General features: G+C 34.3%; 1 protein-coding gene across 1 annotated transcript in view; it reads right to left on the bottom strand.

The window, feature by feature from the left end:
- Window positions 1–221: 221 nt before the first annotated feature.
- PHF14 (PHD finger protein 14) overlaps window positions 222–22,580 on the bottom strand; it is a 209,207-nt gene continuing 186,848 nt past the window's right edge. Inside the window, exon 18 of the mRNA XM_007076662.3 lies at window positions 222–423. Coding sequence (XP_007076724.2) covers window positions 349–423 — 75 coding nt within the window. The 3' untranslated portion in view covers window positions 222–348. The remainder of the gene's footprint in view (window positions 424–22,580) is intronic.

Below are 22,580 nucleotides of genomic sequence, written 5' to 3'. Positions count from 1 at the left end.
TGCCCCTGAAGAAGACAATAGAGCCCAGTAAGGGGAAAAATGACTGTGCGAGATTTTTTGTTGAGGTCATTCAGATGTATTAATACTTAACAGATTATAGGTTACGGATTAGAGAAAATTCTGTCTCCATTCTCAGATTTCATTTTAGTATTTTTGGAAGGTCCTTTATTAAAAGTTTAAATTGCTTTAGAAAACATATAGATTCCAAGAACAAGGTCCTATTTCATTTTCAATGACTTTATTGAGAACATTTTGCAAATTAGATTTTACAATTTAACATTTTACAATTAGAAATTTTATCTGCTACTACATAAATGGCAAACTTTTCAAAACACTACAGAAAATCCTTTATTTCTTTGGATTCTTCTGTTCCATGCTGAGCTCCTGAGATAAATTTTTTCTTTCAGCTTCATTTTCATCTTCCTGCGAAATAAATTTTAGAAAACATTAAAATATAAACTTTAGGGCATTTTATCAGCTATAATTAATACATTTTAATTCTATTTCTCTGAAGAATTAACTGCTGTGATTCTGGCAATCCTAGAAAAGAGGCTAGAAACAAAACGGTAAATTATGTAACATTCAAATATTTATAGTGGGTGCTCATTTGCACTACACGTGGACTAAACTTTTCTGTATGTTCTTAAAAGCAACTTATTTTATTAATGACCTCAAATTACTTTTGAAAACACCTGCCCATAAAAAGTATCCATTTTAGGGGGGGTGAATCAGGTATTTTTACTTCACTGTTTGATAAAAGTAAATTTAACTTCTGAGACACTTTATGTGCTCCAGCATGGCATTTTTGTCTCCTCTAACGTGCTTTCTTGACAGGCCTGCCAATTTTCCAATTACTTGCACCACCATATGTTATCTGAAGATCAGTCAGCTCTAAAATAGGAAACATGGGCATGTCAGTCTATCGAATGCTTACAGTCTTGTACAGTTTCAATTCTAAGTGTGGCTTCATAATTCATAGCAGGGTCCTGTGGAACACGGTGAATAAATGAAGTGACTTCGTAATGTCTGTCTCCATAGGAATGAAGTGCATCTTGTGTTCAATATTAAATGGCGACCTCCAAAGTATAAATAATGAGAGTCTGGAAAAATATTTCACCTTACAATCTGTAACCCATTTCATCATCTATGTTCCTTCAACAATGCCAGGTACAAAGCAGTCTTGCTTTCCTAATGTTTCTAATAATTATCAAGTGAGAACTTTCATTTTTATTAACTGAAATTAAAAAGCATTGTCTACTGAGTTAAGCATAGGTAGCAATTTCTTAAGTATCTCTAGACAACAGTAATATTATCAGTGTCACCAAATACATCACTCTTTATCTCAGAATCTTATAAAACCAAATTCAATCATTGTTGAGCTCTTAGTAAACTGACTTTATTAAATAAATGAAATTCAAGTATAATTTTTTTCCCATGAAAAACCACATCCTTGCCTATAAATATTAAGGTGGAGAAGGCTTCCTTTATATACTTTGTCTCTAGGTTCAACAGCATCTGTGAGTTAGACTTTGTCAACATTAGAAAAGTAGAGAAATTACCAATATTATAAACCAATCTGAATCATTTATAAATATGTTGCATACAAGGGATGGGGCTTTGAATGTCATTTTGGCAATGTAGTTTTAATATAGTGTTCAAACCATAATAGTCACTGTATGTTGTTTTAATTTTTTTTCCCCAATTTATCTCTACTGAACAGAGATACTATGTTTGATTGACTCTTGAACAGGTATTTTCCACTTTTGGGCAAGAGTTTCTAGAGATTACATTTTGATTAGATCTTAACAGAAGCAAATTTTCCTCTATGCTTTCCGCTGTCTTCTTCATGTGAGACACTGACAGAAGGTGTTAATTTAGCAGGTAAAGGTGGCAAGACATTTTTTGCTAGGTAGCACTGAATTTATGTATTTAAACAGATTTTTTTCAATAAATATAGTACAGTTCTATACATGTATTTTCTGATTTTCTCAACATCTTCTCTTTTCTAACTTACTTTATTATAAGAATACAGTATACAATATACATAACAAAATATGTGTTAATTAACTATGTTATCAGTAAGGCTTTTCTGGTCAATGATAAGCTCTATTGGTTAATCTGGGGGTAGTCAAAAGTCACATGCAGTTGTTGGAACACCTAGCCCTCTCATGTTATTCAAAGGTCAACCATAGTTTATAAATGCATGTCTCTTCTAATATTGCCTCCTGCTCAGGACAGGTGAAGAATTGTTCCACATTGTTCTTTATGCTGAGGACATGTCTTACATGATCTTGCCTTTATGTGCCTTTAAACCGTTTCCATAGGTAACAAGATCCTATCTCCTTTTTCCTCTGTACAAAGATAACTGTGATTTGGATGAAGAAAAGGATTATGAAGGGGAGGAAAAGGCATTTAACCCTAACTGCTAAAGTATAACACACTGTAATTGCTATAGTAGAACATCATCAAAATAATGAAAATAGCAATAAAAGCTTTTATTTATTTTTTTACTTAGAGAGAGAGAGAGAGAGAGAGAGAGAGAGGACAGGGGAGAGGGGCAGAGGAAGAGAGAGAATCTTAAGCAAGCTCCATGCTCAGCACGGAGCCTGACATGGGGCTCAATCTCATGGGATCATGAGATTAGCCAAAATCAAGAGTCACATGCTCAACCAACTGAGCCACCCAAGCATTCCAACAGGTTTTATCATTATAAATAAAAACAGTAGATTTAGACACAATAAACCTCCATAAAGGATTTTAGAGGTTGGTTTATTTTTTTTGTTTGTTTACAAGTGCTAATTTGTGTAAGAATTTTATAAGCAATTCAAGATTAATAAAAGCATTGAAATAGCTCAGGCAGCAAATCAAATATCATTGACTAATGATTGCATAATGAATGAAACTGCAAATATAGAAGCTTCTTACCAAAAAGTATTTCTTCACTACTGAATATTAATGGCAGTAAAAAATTTCTTCTCATAAATGGCACGTTTTTGTTTACTCTTTGCTGAGTTAAGACATCTGTTTGTTTCCCAGCAAAAGAAGACCCTTACTACACGGATCATTTTCTTAGTGACAGTCCTGACAATTTTGACATTTGTTTCACAAAGTGTTCTGAAGCAGCCAGCAAGAAAATGTACCCTTTGGGGCCACTGGAAAGTGTAGACAGGTTTACCTCTTAACACTGAAGCTTGCTAATTCATACTCCAGAAAACATGTTGATTGTAACCACCCTGCAGATCTGCTAGTTACATGTGGAATTTCAATACCCACTCACATAACAACAACCCATAATGCCAAATGACTGACGACGGTTCTTTAGCCTTCTTGCTCTTTTTACACTGACAGCATTGTTGTAGTAATGAGAATGAGAATGTCTAGGCATACACGGTCCATGGGATTACGGTCTAATGCTCCTGGTGGTAACATAAGACTGAGGGAGTTATTCTAACAGAGAACAGCAAAAACATTCTTACCTAAACTAAGTATTCTAACAGTAAAAACACTGCCATTCTTACCTAAACTAAATCTCTCTTACCAATGAATAAAACTTGCAAGGTTTTGTTTAAATGCTATTAAAGCTTCCACTATCAATTGGAACAGAGGCACCCTCAATTTTCCTTATTTACAAAACTGTCTTGGTTTTCATAATAGTTCAAAGAATTGATGCCAATTAATAAAACCAATCCATCCTGCTTTTTCTTTCTCTTCGGAGATAACCAACTCCAAAAAAAGGGCAGTTATTTTAGCAGCTAGAATTTCTACTGCTCAGGTAATATTTGGACTCAAATTAGTCTATTAACCCTATAGACAGCCAAATTGTAAGTGATTTCTCTTTAAGTAGTATTATACAAAGGGACAACTTTCCCCATTGTTTGTTTTTATCTTTAAAGAAGAACGTATAAATACTTTATAATGCAGATACCTGTCAAATACCACCATACCCAAGTGATTAAGGTTAATATCACCAGTAATACTTATTCACAGTAATTAACCCTTCGCTATGATGCACTAAAAAGGGCACATCAGGTCTGTGGTATCCTTCCTAATAATGCATAATCTCAATCTAATCATGAGAAAGCATCAGATAAACATTATATAAAATAATTAAACAGTAGTCTTCAAAACTGTCAAGGTCATCAAAGACCATACAAAGTTTGGACTGTCACAGATGGGAGAAGACTAAGGGAACATGATGATTAAAAACTGATGGGATCCTGGGCCACGAAAAGGGTATTAGTGGGAAAACTGGCAAAATTTAAATATGGTCTATGCAGTAGTTAATAGTATTGTCTTGATGTTAATTCCTGGTTTCAGTTATCTACTTTAGTTATAAAAATCGATAACACTTCAGCAAGCTGGATAAAGGGCAAATGGGAATTACCTGTACTATTTTTGCATTTTTCTTAAATCTAAAATTATTTCAAAAAGCAATTTAATAAATGGTGACTCAATGAAAGGTTTTCTGCATTCAAAGTAAGTATCACGTATATATAAAGATTTTATGTGGAAAAAAATTCAAGGCACCTATAGCTGCTCACATTGAAAATACACAGCCAAAACAGTTTGCTTTCCATTGTTCTACTTAAAATTCCTTTCGTAAGTGTCTCAAATGTTCATAATGGTGATGTTCTTAATTTTTATTTCCTTGTTTATGCTTTCATATATTTTCTTTTCTACTTATGGATTACTTTTACCAACAGAAAACATAAGATTTTTTTAAAATAAATCCCTTTATAATCTCACCCTTTGAACTATTTCCAGAAATAAGCATAGTGGAGGTCAATGTTTACAAAGAGAATTTCAGTTGTTTTCACTTTACTGAATTTCTTACTTATAGCAGACAAATACATGGTAGTACAGCAGTAAAATGAAGTGAGGAGGTGCAGCTAAGCACTAACTTAACCTATTTCTATTTTCTTGTATTATCTTTAGATTTTAAATATTCCTTTGGCTAATCCGAGAGTTATTGTAGTTGGATTCAAATTAATAGTCAAAATTATCTTTATGCTTTAACAATGGTCTTTTTAAAAATGTTAGTGAATATATATGTGTATATATATTTATGGCTTTTGACAAAAAAAGATATACACTTAATCTGTTATATTAGTTATAGAATAGGTATCAAAAAGCAATATATACTCTTCCAATCTATGGTCAAAAACTGCTGTCTTTTATTTACTTAAAGTATGTTCCAGATATAATTCTCAACAGCATTTAAGATTATGCTTTTAATACAGAAAATGTGCTGGTGCTGCACAATGAAGAAAAAATTTATCTTAATAACTGGAAAAATACTGATGATAATGAAAATGTTTTAGGCAAAATGAGCACGCTGCATGCTTCAGACTAAAATTAATTAGAGTTTTTAATGTTTTACAATTCCACCATAATTCTTTAAATGGTGCATTTCCTTCATAGTAATAAACACTTGGATCATTAAGTAAAGTGCAAGATGTGTGTGATGTGCTACATTTAACAACCTTTGGCTCTTTTTTCTGTACTTCTGCATTCAGTTTTCCAATGCACTGAATAAGCAATTGAAGACCACAATTAAATTTCCTGACTTTGCATATTTGAGATTCTTATTTCATTTAATACAAAAGGTAATTAATCTACCATTTTATAACTGAATCCAACTTTAGTGGGCCATGATAGATACTGAAATGAACTTACAAGAAATGCTTAATTAAATATAGTGTAAAAAGCATAAGATGGTTTTTTTTTTCCTTATGACAGAAGTTGCATATTTAATTAGAAAGTCTAGGGCTATATTATAAAATTAAAGTAACTGGGGAGGTTCTTAGTAAACCTAGCTCAAATACTTACGTCTTGTAAGTAAATTTCTACCTTTTTTTCTACTTAGTGGTTCAGAAAAGAAATAACCAAGGAAATTTCCCTTAATTTAATATTATAAAATCATATCCTTTATTTTAATAGCAAGTAAAACAGATAAAAGGGCAGAAATGAATATCTGATTTCATGTATGACAATACATTAACAATTCTGTTTCATTTGTTAAGCAATCACTTATCTCCGATTTGTGATTGTGGAACAAATTTAATGGACTAGGTTTGCTTTTCTGAGTCTTTAGTTCGTCTTGTCATGTTTTACTTTGTGGTGGCTTTTGGTAGCATGGAAATGGGGAAGTTAGAAATAAAACACTGGGTTTTCCAGTGTTTCCCAGAGCCAGAAAGACCCTCAGGACTAGCACAACCATCTGGAGAGGGTATATTTATATTAAAGGAAATGAAGATCAGTGAGTGAAAGGTGAGAGTCAGGCAAAATAGCTAGCAGAAAGGAAAGAAAGGAAATGAATGACGGATGGTAAGTGTGAGCAAGAGTAGGCTCTTAATGAACATAAATCCTATTCTATAAGTTTATATCCTTATATCTTCCCATAAACATGAATAAAAAGCACAATTTCTGTAACATTACTTTTTAGATATTTCAGGTACGTTTAAGATATGAACCTTCTAGGGCTAAAAATACCACTATCCTCTTCATATGGAGCTTATGGTCTTAAAGATTAGAAAAAATCTTCTTATAGAAGTCTAATATCTGAGAAATAAGCATAGAAGTATATGCTAGATTCTGCATGAGATGCCCCTACCTTGATAACTCACCTTCATTTGTAACATTTTTGCTTTAAAAGATATTTACTTGGTTTGAAGTATTCAGTTTTGTAAGTTGGTATGCAGTCAGCACTGATTACAGAAAAACAAAACAAAAATATCTCAAATTCTTTAATGGTCCAACATAAATATATTTTCAAGTGAGGATAGCAAAAGTTTTATATGTTTTTTCATGTAGTACCTTATTTATGTTTTTATTTACTTATTAATTTTAATTAAGCATGGTTGACATAATGTTATATTAGTTTCAGGTGTACAACATGCTGATTGACAACTATATATATATTACTCAGTGCTCACCACAGTAAGTATAGTTCCCATCTGTCACCATACAAAGTTACTAAAATATTGACTATATTCCCTATTCAGTACTTTTCATCCCCATGACTTATTTTATAACTAACTGAAACTTTGTATCTCTTTGTCCCCTTCACCTATGTTTCCATTCCCCACACCCCTCCCCTCTGGCACTTATGTTTATTCTATTCAGGAGTGTTTCTGCTTCACTGTTTTTAGCTCCACATATAAGTGATATCATACTGTATTTGTCTTTGTCTTACTTTACTCAGCATAATATTCTCTAGGTCCATCTATGCTGTTACATATTCTACTGTAATTTCTTTATCCACCACAATTTCTTTATGCGTTCAGCTACCCACCGACACTTAGATTGCTTCCAAATCTTGGCTATGATAAATAATGCTGCAATAAACATAGGAGTACATGTATCTTTTGAATTACTATTGTTTTTTTCTTTGAGTAAATACCCACAAGTAAAATTACTGTGTTGTATGGTTTTTCTATTTTTAACTTTTGGAGGAAACTCCATGCTGTTTTCCATAGTGGCTGCACCAATTTACATTCCCACCAACAGTGTTTTAGGGTTCCTTTTTCTCCACATCCTTGCCAAATCTTGCTATTTCTTGTCTTTTTTCCCCCACTAGGTTATTTAGTTTTGAGAAGGAGTGCAAGTGGGGTAGTGGCAGAGAGAGAAGGAGATAGAGAATCCCAAACAGGCTCCGTGTTGTCAGCGCTAAGCCCAGCAAGAGGCTTGATCTCACGAATCATGAGATCATGACCTGAGCTGAAATCAAGAGTTGGTTGCTTAACCGAATGGGCCACCTAGGCACCCCATTTCTTGTCTTTTTGATACTAAGTGGTCTTTGTGGTTTTGATTTGCATTTCCCTGATGATCAGTGATGTTGAACATCTTTTCATGTATCTGTTGGCCATCTGTATACCTTCTTTGAAAAAAATGTCTCTTCAGATCCTCTGCCCATTTTTTTTTTTATTACATTTATCATTTTATTTTTTAATTTACATCCAAATTAGTTAGCAAATAATGCAACAATTATTTCAGGAGTAGGTTCCTTAGCCCCTTACCCATTTAGCCCATCCCTCCTCCCACAACCCCTCCGGTAACCCTCAGTTTGTTCTCCATATTTATGAGTCTCTTCTGTTTTGTCCCCCTCCCTGTTTTTATATTATTTTTGTTTCCCTTCCCTTGTGTTCATCTGTTTTGTCTCTTAAAGTCCTCATATGAGTGAAGTCATATGATTTTTGTCTTTCTCTGACTGACTTAATTTCACTTAGCATAATACCCTCTAGTTCCACTCATGTAGTTGCAAATGGCAAGATTTCATTTTTTTTTTATTGCTGAGTAATACTCCATTGTGTATACAAGCCACATCTTCTTTATCCATTCATCCATCAATGGACATTTGTGCTCTTTCCATACTTTGGCTATTGTTGATAGTGTTGCTATAAACATGGGGGTGCATGGGTCCCTTCGAAACAGCACACCTGTATCCCTTGGATAAATACCTAGTAGTGCAATTGCTGGGCCATAGGGTAGTTTGATTTTTAATTTTTTGAGGAACCTCCAGACTGTTTTCCAGAGTGGCTGCACCAGCTTGCATTCCCACCAACAGTGTAAAAGAGATCCTCTTTCTCTGTATCCTCGCCAACATCTGTTGTTGCCTGAGTTGTTAATGTTAGCCATCCTGACAGGTGTAAGGTGGTATTTCATGGTGGTTTTGATTTTTATTTCCCTGATGATGAGTGATGTTGACCATTTTTTCATGTGTTGGTTGGCCATCTGGATGTCTTCTTTGGAGAAGTGTCTATTCATGTCTTTTGCCCATTTCTTCACTAGATTATTTGTTTTTTGGGTGTTGAATTTGATAAGTTCTGTATAGATTCTGGATACTAACCCTTTATCTGATATGTCATTTGCAAATATCTTCTCCCATTCTGTCAGTTGCCTTTTGGTTTTGCTGATCGTTTCCTTTGCTGTGCAGAAGCTTTTAATTTTGATGAGGTCCCAGTAGTTCATTTTTGCTTTTGTTTCCCTTGCTACTGGAGATGTGTTGAGTAAGAAGTTGCCGCCACCAAGATCAAAGAGGTTTTTGCCTGCTTTCTCCTCGAGGATTTTGATGGCTTCCTCTCTTACATTTACGTCTTTCATCCATTTTGAGCTTATTTTTGGGTATGGTGTAAGAAAGTGGTCCAGGTTCATTCTTCTGCATGTCACTGTCCAGTTTTCCCAGCACCTCTTGCTGAAGACTGTCTTTATTCCACTGAATATTCTTTCGTGCTTTGTCAAAGGTTAGTTGGCCATACGTTTCTGGGTCCATTTCTGGGTTCTCTATTCTGTTCCATTGATCTAAGTGTCTGTTCTTGTACCAGCACCATACTGTCTTGATGATTACAGCTTTGTAGTGTAGCTTGAGGTCTCGGATTGTGATGCCTCCTGCTTTGGTTTTCGTTTTCAAGATTGCTTTGGCTATTCGGGGTCTTTTCTGGTTCCGTACACATTTTAGAATTGTTTATTCTAGCTCTGTGAAGAATACTGGTGTTATTTTAATGGGTATTGCATTGAATAGGTAGATTGCTTTGGATAGTATCGACATTTTAACAATATTTGTTCTTCCTATCCAGGAGCATGGAATCTCTTTCCATTTTTTTGTGTCTTCTTCAATTTCTTTCATAAGCTTTCTATAGTTTTCAGTGTATAGCTTTTTCACCTCTTTGGTTAGATTTATTCCTAGGTATTTTATAGTTTTTGGTGCAATTGTAAATGAGATCAATTGCTTGATTTCTCTGTTGCTTCATTGTTGGTGTATAGGAATGCAACTGATTTCTGTGCATTGATTTTATATCCTGCAACTTTGCTGAATTCATGAATCAGTTCTAGCATTTTTTTAGTGGAATCTTTTGGGTTTTCCATGTAGAATATCACGTCATCTGTGAAGAGTGAAAGTTTGACCTCCTCCTGGCTGATTTGGATGCCTTTTCTTTCTTTGTGTTGTCTGACTGCAGAGGCTAATTAAGACTTCCAATACTATGTTGAATAACAGTGGCGAGAGTGTACATCCCTCTCCTGTTCCTGACCTTAGGGGGAAAGCTCTCAGTTTTTCCCCATTGAGGATGATATTAGCGTTGGGTCGTTCATATATGGCTTTTATAATCTCAAGGTATGATCCTTCTATCCCTCCCTTCTTGAAGGTTTTTATCAAGAAAGGATGCTGTCTTTTGTCAAATGCTTTCTCTGCATCTATTGATAGGATCGTATGGTTCTTGTCCTTTTCTTGCATTGATGTGATGAATCACGTTAATTGAGTGTGGATATTGAACCTGTCCTGCATCCCAGGTGTAAATCCCACTTGGTCGTGGTAAATAATTTTTTCAATGTATTGTTGAATCTGGCTGGCTAATATCTTGTTGAGGATTTTTGCATTCATGTTCATCAGGGAAATTGGTCTATAGTTCTCCTTTTTCATGGGGTCTCTGTCTGGTTTTGGAATCAAGGTAATGCTGACCTCATAGAAAGAGTTTGGAACTTTTCCTTCCATTTCTATATTTTGGAACAGCTTTAAGAGAACAGGTGTTAACTCTTCCTTAAATGTTTGGTAGAATTTCCCCTGGAAAGCCATCTGGCTCCGGACTTTTGTTTTTTGGCAGATTTTTGATTACTAATTTGATTTCTTTACTGGTTATGGGTCTGTTCAAATTTTCTGTTTCTTCCTGTTTCAGTTTTGGAAGTATGTATGTTTCTAGGAATTTGTCCATGTCTTCTAGATTGTCCATTTTATTGGTGTATAGTTGTTCATAATATCCTCTTATTATTGTTTTTGTTTCTGCTGTGTTGATTGTAATCTCTCCTCTTTCATTCTTGATTTTATTTTATTTTTTTATCGTTTTTTTTTTTTTTTTTTTTTTGAGACAGGGAGAGACAGAGCATGAACAGGGGAGGGTCAGAGAGAGGGAGACACAGAATTTGAAACAGGCTCCAGGCTCTGAGCTGTCAGCACAGAGCCCGACGCGGGGTTCCAACTCACGGACCGCGAGATCATGACCTGAGCTGAAGTCGGCCACTTAACCGACTGAGCCACCCAGGCGCCCCTTGTTCTTGATTTTATTATGTGGGTCCTTTCCTTTTTCTTTTTGATCAAAGTGGCTAGTTGTTTATCAATTTTGTTAATTCTTTCAAAGAACCAGCTTCTGGTTTTATTGATCTGTTCTACTGTTTCTTGTTATTGTTGTTGTTGTTTTGATAGCATTAATTTCTGCTCTAATCTTTATTACTTCCTGTCTTCTGCTGATTTTTGGTTTTATTTGCTTTTATTTTCCAGCTCTTTAAGGGGTAAGGTTAAGTTGTGTATCTGAGGTCTTTGTTCCTTCTTTAGGAAGGCCTAGATTGCTATAGACTTTCATCTTATGACCGCCTTTGCTGCGTCCCAGAGGTTTTGAGCTGTGGTGTTATTTTCATTGGTTTCCATGTACTTTTTAATTTCCTCTTTAACTTCTTGGTTAGCCTATTAATTCTTTAGTAGGATGTTCTTCAGTCTCCAAGTATTTGTTACCTTCCCAAATTTTTTCTTGTGGTTGATTTTGAGTTTCATAGTGTTGTGGTCTGAAAATATGCACAGTATGATCTCGATCTTTTTGTAGTTGTTGAGGGCTGATTTGTGTCCCAGTATGTGGCCTATTGTGGAGAACATTCCATGTGCACTGGAGAAGAATGTGTGTACTGCTGCTTTAGGATGAAATGTTCTGAATATATCTGTTAAGTCCATCTGGTCCAGTGTGTCATTCAAAGCCATTGTTTCCTTGTTGATTTTTTGATTACATGATCTGTCCATTGCTGTGAGCAGGGTGTTGAAGTCTGGTATTACTATCGATGAGTTTCTTTATGTTTGTGATTAATTGATTTATATGTTGGGTGCTTCCCCAATTGGTGCATAAATGTTTACAAATGTTAGGTCTTCTTGATGGATAGACCCCTGAATTATGATATAATGCCCTTCTCCATCTCTTGATACAGTCTTTATTTTAAAGTCTTGATTGTCTGATACAAGTATGGCTACTCTGGCTTTCTTTTGTTGACCATTAGCATGATAGATGGTTCTCTATCCCCTTACTTTCAATCTGAAGGTGTCTTTAGGTCTAAAGTGGGTCTCTTGTAAACAACATATAGATGGATCTTGTTTTCTTATCCATTCTGCTACCCTATGTCTTTTGATTGGAGCATTGAGTCCAGTGACGTTTAGAGTGAGTACTGAAAGAGGAATTTCTTGCCATTATGTTGCTTGTAGAGTTGGAGTTTCTGGTGGTGTTCTTTGGTTCTTTCTAAACTTTGTTGCTTTTGGCCTTTCTCTCCTCTCTCTCTCTCTCTCTTTCTTTTTATTTTCATCTTTTCTCCCCTCACAGAGTCCCCCTTAAAATTTCTTGCAGGGCTGGTTTAGTGGTCACAAACTCCTTTAATTTTTGTTTGTCTGGGAAACTTTTTATCTCTCTTTCTGTTTTGAATGACAGCCTTGCTGGGTAGAGAATTCTTGGCCGCATATTTTTCTGATTCAGCACATTGAATATATCCTGCCACTCCTTTCTGACCTGCCAAGTTTTTGTGGATAGCTCTGCTGGGAACCTGATCTGTCTTCCCTTGTAGGTTAAGGACTTTTTTTCCCTTGCTGCTTTCATGATTCTTTCCTTGCCTGAGTATTTTGTGAATTTGACTATGATATGTGTTGTTTGATGGTCGTTTTTTTGTTGAATTTAACGGGAGTCCTCTGTGCTTCCTGGATTTTGATGTCTGTGTCTTTCCCCCGGTTAGGAAAGTTTTCCGCTATGATTGGCTCATATAACCCTTCTACCCCTATTTCTCCCTCTTCTGGGACCCATATGATTCTGATGTTGTTCCTTTTTAATGAGTCACAAATCATCTACTATTCACTAAATGTAACATTTCAAAAATCTCAAATGTGCTAATATTTAGAGACAGTACATATAAACTTCTACTTTCCCTACAGACACTCAAGGAGAAGAAATATTTCTAAATTTATGCTGTTTTATTTTTTTACCCTAAATATACACATACAGGTTTAAATTCCCAGGGGTTTAAAAAAATTCTACCAAATTAAAATGAAGTAAAAATAAGGTCTAAAAGTGCTGAAATATGCAAGATATGAGATAGGGCGATCACCAAAGTATAGTACTCAAAAGACTTCCAAGTTGGATTTCAAAAATCAGAGATTGGCTCATTAAAGTTTTCAGATATATATACACTGTTTACTATGACTAGAATTTATTGAGCAATAACAGTTATAAAAGCTGGAAAATACTTGTATGTAGCATATTTATTTATTCATTGACATAAGCAATAACCATGATATTGGGATTGGCCACTAGAAGACTACCATCTTTTTCTTAAATTTTTTTTTAACATTTATTCATTTTTGAGATACAGAGAGAGAGAGGGAGACACAGAATCTGAAGAAGGCTCCAGGCTCTGAGCTATCAGCACAGAGCCTGACAGACAGCAAAACATTACCTGAGCTGAGGTCAGATGCTTAACCAGTTGAGCCACCCAGGCACCCCAAGAGTGCCATCGTTAGTAGGATGTGACAACATTTTGTTTATACTTCAAAATACAACAAGGAGTTTGATGCAGCACAGATTAAAAAGACACTATATATTTTAAAAGAAAAAAATTTTTTTTTTGCTTAGTAAGGCCCTAAGTTTAATTTTTACCAAAATTAACTTCTATACTGCCGTTAGAAAAATCATAATCTTTGGCCATTTTAACTGAAACTACAATTTAAAAAAAAAAGAGAAAGATAAAATACATTTTATATTTCCTTTGCTGAGTTTTGATATTCTAAATAAAGGATAGTTATAGCTCGTATGTGTCAAATTACTGTCAAAGAAACAAACAGAATTTACATAAATGGTAATGGTACATTCAACCTTAATATTACTTTAGAGAATGGGTAGAAGACACTCAATAAGTAAAAAATACCATAAACTCCCTTAATGAAAATTATATTAACTTTTTTTACATAACTTGACTTCACTGAATGAAACTTATCAAAGTGAAAACCAGAATTTGTATTAAGATAAAAAGCTGACAGAATATTTCAGTAATTAAAATTCTTCTATTGTTATGGTTTCTGAGGCCAGATAAACTGTAAATGTTTTAAACTGACAAATTTCAGACTAAGAAATAACTTCAAATATACGTAATAAAATATCTAGATAGATTTTCATTAGGAACTTATAAACTGTCTCAATTTAAGTTATTTTCAATATATAATGCCCTTTTTAAGCAGGAAGTTGTCAACGTATTTATCTCCAAAGCCACATCAAAATCAAAGAAGGACTTGAGGCTAATTTGCAAACAACTAGGATATGTATGGAACATCTCTTAACTCGCTTACAGTTCTCAGAGTAATTAAGTCACAGAATATTAAAGTTGAAAGATTCCTATCAGATCTTATCTAATCCCGCACATTATATATGAAAATACTGAGGACTAAATAGACAAAAATACGAAACCACTTTCTTTACTAGGTTATCTAGGGACATAAAACAACTCCCCAAACTGTCTTCCAAACTCAAATGATTTAAAACTATACTGCTAAAAGAAAAATGATAACTTTACAGTGGAGAAACCTGACAAACACTAACTTAACTTGACTGAGCATGGTTAACATAACTAGTAATACATATTGACATGCTATTTCCCCTCATATGATGTACTGAGAAGGGACATCACCTCTAGTCTGTGGTAGCCTCAATCTAAGCATGAGGAAATACCAGACAAACCCAAATTGAAGGATAGTCTATAAAATAAATGAATAATACTCTTCAAAAATGTCAAGGTTTGAAAGGCAAGAAAAGGGTGATAATTGCCACCATCCAGAATACCCATGAATGGGGATTCTGGGCCAGAAAAAGGACATTAGTGACAAAACCGGTAAAATTCAAACAAATTCTATAGTTTACTTAAAAGTATTACAATATTAAGATTTGCGTTTGATCATTGTTCTGTGTTTATATAAGATGTTAACATAAGGAGAAGGTGGGTACTCTCCATAAAATTTTTGCAACTCTTAAAATCTAAACTTGTCTCAACACAAAAAGTAAAAACAGACAAGCAAATAAAAAAATCTTTGTTAGGATGATTTAGAAATAAATATGCTTTGGTTTTAAATACTATAAAGTTTCTCACCAAAGTAGTATGCAGAGGTAATCAGAGTTATACATAAAGAGGTTTTGGCATTTCCATAATATGAACAACTCATTACAGACTCTATAAAGTAGTGCCTTTAGTAAAAAAATGCTAGTAAAATCATACAGTCATTCAGTGATGTTTCACACGTGAAGTTCACTGTCATGTTTTTCTGATTCATGAAGTTTAACAACCATTAGAACAATATTCAACTGTAGTACAGTAAAATATATGATTTGTTTTTATTATTTCATTTGGTCGTATTTTGGGTAGTAGATGTTCTTATTAATACTAACATGTTATTTTCATACCTTTAATCAGTGCCTTCAAAAATGATGTCTGACTGTTATCTAGAGGAAAAGAGGTATTCTTGCTTAACAAAGAAAATTTCTCCAAAGAAGTTACCATTTGACCTAAGACTGACTTAATAGGGTACAGATGTCAAACCAAAGCAAAAATGTTAGTAAGTCAAAACCTAAAGATCAATCAATTGATCTATTCATTTTTGGTAACCCAATGACAGACCTGATTGTATTGATCAAATAATCTTTACATTTTAGAAGAGTCTGGAATATAGTTTATTCATTGACTCATATTAAACATTATCTTACAGAGAGGGAGGCAAACCATAAGAGACTCTTAAACACAGAGAACAGACAGGGTTGCTGGAGGAGGGGGTGGAAATGGGGAATGGACTGGATGGGTGATGGGCACTGAGGAGGACATTTGTTGGGATGAGCACTGGGTGTGTATGTAAGTGATGAATCATTGGGTTCTACCCCCCACAATCAAAACTACACTGTATATTAACTAACTTCAGTTTAATAAACCTAAAACAAAAACATTATCTTATAAAGATGGTTTTAACTCTTGAAGTAAATTATATTCCTAGAATAAATTCTATTCCTAGAATCTTCTTCCCTTTTTACTCTTACAAAAATTTAATGAGGGGGGCCTGGGTGGCTCAGTTGGTTGAGTGTCCGACTCTTGATTTTGGCTTAGGAAGTGATCTCATCGTTCTTAGGAATGAACTCCATGTCAGGCTCTCTGCTGTCATAGAGCCTGCTTGGGATTCTCTCTCTCCTTCTCTCTCTGTCCCTACCTTGCTTGTATGTGTGCACGTGTACTCTGTCTCAAAATAAACAAATAAACGTAAAAAAATTTAATGAACAGTGACTGTGAGTTGGACATTAGGCAAGGTATTGGAAATAACAAAGATGGATAAAAGTTCTTGCTGCCTAGAGCAGTCCATGTTCCAATTTGGTAGACAGGCATGCATATAATTACAATGCAATGGAGAAAGTACATCAGGCATATAAATGTGAAGAGAAGAAAACTGACCATGATAATACATAGAAGAATTTGCCTTTTTTTAATGATTAATATTCTAGAGAGGTGGGCTATGTCATCAAAATAACAAACCTTTCCTCATGCCCAAAGATTAGTATTGTGAATCTTTAAAACAAATACTTCTCACTGTAACTTACACTATCCTTGTATTAAGGTAAATTCAACATCAAGGGCATCTTTCAGAAATAAAACTATGTTTAGAAAGTGAATCTTAAAAACTTTACTCCCAAGTGAACAGATTAAGTTGCCTCAAATATCTCTATTTCAAGTTGAATACTATTTTCCCCAGAGTGAACCCATTAGTCTTCATAGTTTTATTGGAAATTAACAGCTCATTAGATGTCCAGTAACACATCTTCTATGGCACATTAATTTTTCATGGATTAAAAACTGATTTTGCTTCAAGAAAAATTAAAAATATTATTTTGGAAAATTCCACACACAAAAATGCTCTAACAGTGGTTTTTCACAATCAGTGTCAAAATTAACAGCCACATTTCCATATCTAGAATTGTAGATTATTGCTTAGCCACTGTTTTGCTTATTTTAAGAAAAAGATTTCTAGACAAATGGCACCTATTACTCTGATTTTGTATGCTTAGTTTACTTCTGTCATAAAGGTGTCAGTCAGTGAGGAGTCCTCTGACTTTATGCACAAAACTTGCTATTCCTCAGCACTCAGATTGTTCTCCATAACATGTATTACAATGAAAGGATCATTTACTTATTTACATATCATGTGTCTTCTTTCACTAGGCTGTAAGCTCCATGATAGAAGATTTTTCCCTGTCTTGCTTATTACCACAGTATCCTAAGGAATTAGTGCTATTCCTATCCTACTTTGGCTTCTTAATGAATATTTCTTGACTACATGAATAAATTTACTACTATACAGATGCACAGGAAACAAATAAATAATACTTTTGACTTTTTGTATACATATCAAATACCAAGTATTTACATACATTATATGTAATCTTCACAAATGCCAGGAAAGAATAAGTATTTTTAATATTTTCATTCCCATTTCTCATTGAGAAAATTGAGGATTGGAGACATTAAGGAACGGCTCTTAGTCACACACTTAAAAATATGACAACCTAGGATTCAAATTCAGCTCTGACTCCAAAGAGTCCTCTTTCCATATACCAAAGGGACAATTACAATTGCCTGTGATCAATACATTTTAAAAGCATCCCATACATTCTGAAAAATAACTCAATTTTGCTCACTGGCTAATGACCACATTAATTATTCAGTTTAACAAAAAGATTCTAAGTCTATCTCACAGAAGTGACTGAAAAACAACCTTTAAATCCAAAACAGTTCTACAATTCTGCTCCCTAAAGATAATCTGTGGAAATCTTGATAAACATACTGATTGCCTTTTCACTTTTTCAAATATTATGACAGTATTTAGGATTTGTTGTATGATATTTCCTAAATCTCATGAGGAAATAGAAATAGTTGAGGACAAAAAGGGTATTGGTAAAATGTCACAAGAATCAATTTTTGAGCAACACACAATTCTGCACTACTTTGGGATGACTGCTCTTATGTCTTCAAATAAACTCATGTAAAGATAATTTATTATCAAGGTCCATGGCTTTCTCAATTTTTTACTAATTACTAACACAAAAGCTTACTTTTTGAGAAAATAAAAATAGCCTCTATTTGTAAGAAGAATCATAAGCCTCTAGAGGTAGGACTCCTCTGGGCTCTTGGGAATGCTGAGAGTTCAAACTCAAGGGTCTCAAAAGAAAATCCGAGTACAATATTAAATTGACTCTGACAAAACCCAATGATTAATGAAAAATGAAGTTATACAGTTGAAAATATAAAAATGACAAAAGTTAATGATCTCATAGCCACATTATGTGGCAGTCATATTGTTCAATCAAAAATCCATTAAACATTTAAAAGTTCTAATTTTCATAATACAGATGGTTCAGTAATTACCCAGGGAATTTAAATTTATAATTATCCGTTGCAATGAGAGGGTTTTTAAAGAATTATTTTATTTTGCTTATTTTAAAATTACTGTATTTTATCACAGACAGAAAATACATAAATAGAATGCAGCTCCTTTTTTTCCCATTTTCTTTTAAAATAGAAAATAAAGTATATGGTCTGTAATTCACCACAGATTGAAATGTTTTATTGATAAATTCAATTTCAAAAGATTTATAAAACAGGAATATAACTGAGTAATAGGAGGCATTTGAAACTGTGACACCATTGTGTCCCATCTGACTGTAGGTAGCCTGAAGCAGGGCTTGATTCTGCTGATACAAAGGTAGTAAACCCCAAAATTAATTTGTGTTACATGTTTCACATCACAAGCAGCACAATAATATGTAATATTATGTTGACTTCTGAAAAGCCATATGGAAAACTTGGTAACATTGTTTTTTTAGAAAAATTGTAGGCTTCTAATATACAAAATAAATCTACATGACTTATTTAAACTAAGCTTTACTTAAAATAAAAAGTTAATGATGTGTTTCCTTCTTTCTTTCCTTTAGTTTTTCATTCAGTAATTATTTAATGAATACCTATTACATGCAATATGTTCAGGGTAGAGAGGACAGCAAACACAGCTGATCCCGGTGATCAGGAAATTTATACACTTGAAAGGTAAAGTGTCTTCAATTCAGACCTATGTTCTTTATACCAGACACCTCCAGGTTTCTTCAGGGTATCAAATTATTTTTGTTATAAATGTTGCAAACGTAACAGTAATCATAACTGTAACTTATAACACTTAACCTTTCAGTATTCCTTCTCCATCCTTTTCCCCTTTCTTTCCAATACATTGAGTTGGATATTACTTATTCCCTGGTATGTTTTTATATTTTAACATTTTATATGAATGGCATCATATTATATATCTTCTACAGTTTGCAGTTTCTTTTCTTTTTTTTTAATTTTATTTAAACCCAAGTTTGTTAACATATAGTGTAATAATGGTTTCAGGAGTAGAATTTAGGGATTTGTCACTTACATATAACACCCAGTGCTCAACACAAGTGCCCTCCTTAATACCCATCGCCCATTTAGCCCATCCCCCGCCCCCCGCCCCAGCAACCCTTAGTTTGTTCTCTATATTAAGACTCTTATGGTTTGCCTCCCTGCAGTTTGTTTTCAACATTACATTTTATCAATTTATTTACATTAAACTTTCTTAATATAAATGTTTTTAACTCAAACACTAACTTCATACACTTGAAACATTCCAACTAAGGTCAAGGTGATAACACGCATACCACTATTATTTAATCTTGTTTTGGAGATATTAGCCAACACTATTAGACAAGAGAAAGACAAAGTATAAAGTTGTAAAAGAGGAAGTAAAACCAACCGTATTTGTGTATACCTAGAAATGTCCAGGGAATCAACTGAAACACCCTTACAAACAATGAGAGAACACAGTGAGGACCTCTATTGATAATATGAGGAAAATCAACAATAGGTTAAAAAAAACCCAACAGATTATTCAAGACAACTCTAAATTCTATATCTGCGTTCTTCTAGTTACATCCCTAAATTTCGAGAGGAGAGTGATCAAAACAAGAAAACTGTCCACTATGTGTATTTCCAAGAGGAAATCGATACATAAGCAAGTCACATTTAGAGATAAATCAGGTATGGAGATAAGTTACAACAGATTTCTATGTTTTTTTTTTCAGAGCACTCTTCTCTACTAAGAGCTGTTAAGATTTTAGAGATAGGAGGTACCTTACTTAGAGGATGGATCATTTGATCTATTCTTTTTTATAATGCTGATAGAAAAGCCATTCTTAGAGTACATAACTGACTTCCCCAGGGTCCCATAGCTAATTAATAGTAAAGTTGGATTCAGAATTCATGTCTCCTAGGTTGCTGTCTGGAACTGTCTTTCATGATGGATTAATATTGACCGTAATGAAGCAATATGATTTTAAATCAATTGTTGGCAAAAATAGAGATTATACAAAAACACAACAAAAAATGTTGGTGACATTGTGTGTGTGTGTGTGTGTGTGTGTGTACACATAATCCATGGGTTGAATTTATCTTACACTGAAAAACAAGTATGTGATGTTCTTCCCCAGAACATCTACATGAGTACATGTCTAGGCTTTGGTGTCAGACAAACCTATTTGAATCCTGCTTTGGAACTTACTGTTGATGTGACCTTGGGAAAGGCACATGACCTCTTAGTTTTGGCTTCCTTATCTGTAAAATGTAAAAAAATAAAAACCTAGCCTCAAAACCTAACCAGAACAAAAATTATAAGTTTTGTAGGGGGGCCTGGGTGGCTCAGTTAATTAAGCATCCAACTCTTGGTTTTGGCTCAGGTCATGATCTCACAGGTTCATAAGTCTGAGCCCCACATTGGGCTCAGTGCTGACAGAGCAGAGCCTGCTTGGGATTCTCTCTCTATCCCCCTCCCCTGCTTATGCTCTCTCAAAATAAATACTTAAAAAGGGTAAGTTTTGCTTTCTTTTCTATCTACAATCCTAATTTTTCAATACAAATGATAATTGTTAAGAATTAAATTTACAATATAGAATGTTTTCTATTTGTTGGTTATCTACGAATATGTATCTATTATGTGCCAGCTTCTGTTCTAGGAGATGGAGAAACAGCATTACTGTCCTCATGGATCTTAAATTCCAACAGGGAAAGACATAATAATCTGCTAACAAGTTTCAAATTTTGATGTAGCAGAAAGAACACAGGAAAGGGATACAAACTGTGGGAGCACACCTTTTCTTAGACAAAGTAATCAGGAAAATACCTCTACTAAAGAGGTGACATTCAGGCTGAGACCTGAATGATATGAAGGAGCCACTCATATACTAATCTGTGAGAAGATGATGTCCAGACCTACAGAAGACGGGCAAGGACTTTAGAGTACAAATGAGTTCAGCATGCACATGCACCAGAAAAGTCAGCATATTTGGCACGATATTAAATGTTAGGTACAACTATGTGGGCCATATTGGATATTCTATTTGCAATGAGAAGCCATTGGAGGGTTTAAAAATTTAAGTAATATGATTTGATTTTGAATTCGATGCTTGTTTTGGTTGCAATTTAGAGAAAATAAAGGATAGGTAAGAATGAAAATAGGGACATAGGGCAAAAGGCTACTGCAATAGTCCGTATCAGGAATGAGAGTGTCTTAAAGTATTGTAGTAGTAATAGGAGTAGAAAGTATAATATGGTTCAGAGTATGTTATAGTTTAGAGTAAGGGCAGGCTGATAGGTAGATATGGAAATCAACAACAACAACAAAAAAGTAATTAGGAATGATTCCTCTGTTGTTGGCACCCAAAAATGGATAAGTTGGTAAAGACTATGGGAGACATAGTTGTGATGGGAGTGATGAAGAATGAGGAAATAAGAATTCTATTTTGGCAGTATTGAGCTTAAGACAGTCTTTAGATATTCAATGCCAATGTCAGCAAATATTTGGGCAGATGAATTTAGATCTTGGAAGAAGAATTAAGGGCTGGTATTAGAAGTTTTGAAGTCCTCAACGTATAGTTATTATAAGACTATTTGCAATCATCTAGGGAACAATACGTAAATAGAGAAGAAAGAGGCCCCAAGGACCAATAAGCCATGTTAATACAACTTAGGTAGAGGTGAAGAATTTAGCTAACAGGACTGAGGAGTTGCCAGTTTTGTATGAAGAAAATTAGGGGACAATATGGGCCACAGAAACCAAGATAAGAACATTTTCAAGAAAGAGGAAATGGCCAATTGATTGCCAAAAGATATTAAGAAGTCAGATAAGATTCAAGCAGAGGCATGACTACTTTGACAAGAAAGACACTGTAAGTGACCTTACAAGAATCATTTCAGTAGAATGGTAGAGATCAAAGCCCAGTTGAAATAATTTAAAGAGGGGCCAGGACATGTCATTTTGCATTTCATCCTTCTTGTTTAATTTTAAGACTGGAGCTATAGCAGCAATCTTTGAACCATGGTAGAAAGACCAAAAGACTCATGGTAAAATTACTCCTGATAGCTTGGGCTTCTAGCAATACTATTTCTGGGCTTTTAGTCAAGCGTTATATTTTATATCTTCC

This window comes from Panthera tigris, chromosome A2 (genome assembly GCF_018350195.1).
Source record: "Panthera tigris isolate Pti1 chromosome A2, P.tigris_Pti1_mat1.1, whole genome shotgun sequence".
Classification (NCBI taxonomy): Eukaryota; Metazoa; Chordata; class Mammalia; order Carnivora; family Felidae; genus Panthera; species Panthera tigris.
This window is presented reverse-complemented; position numbering and strand designations above follow the sequence as displayed.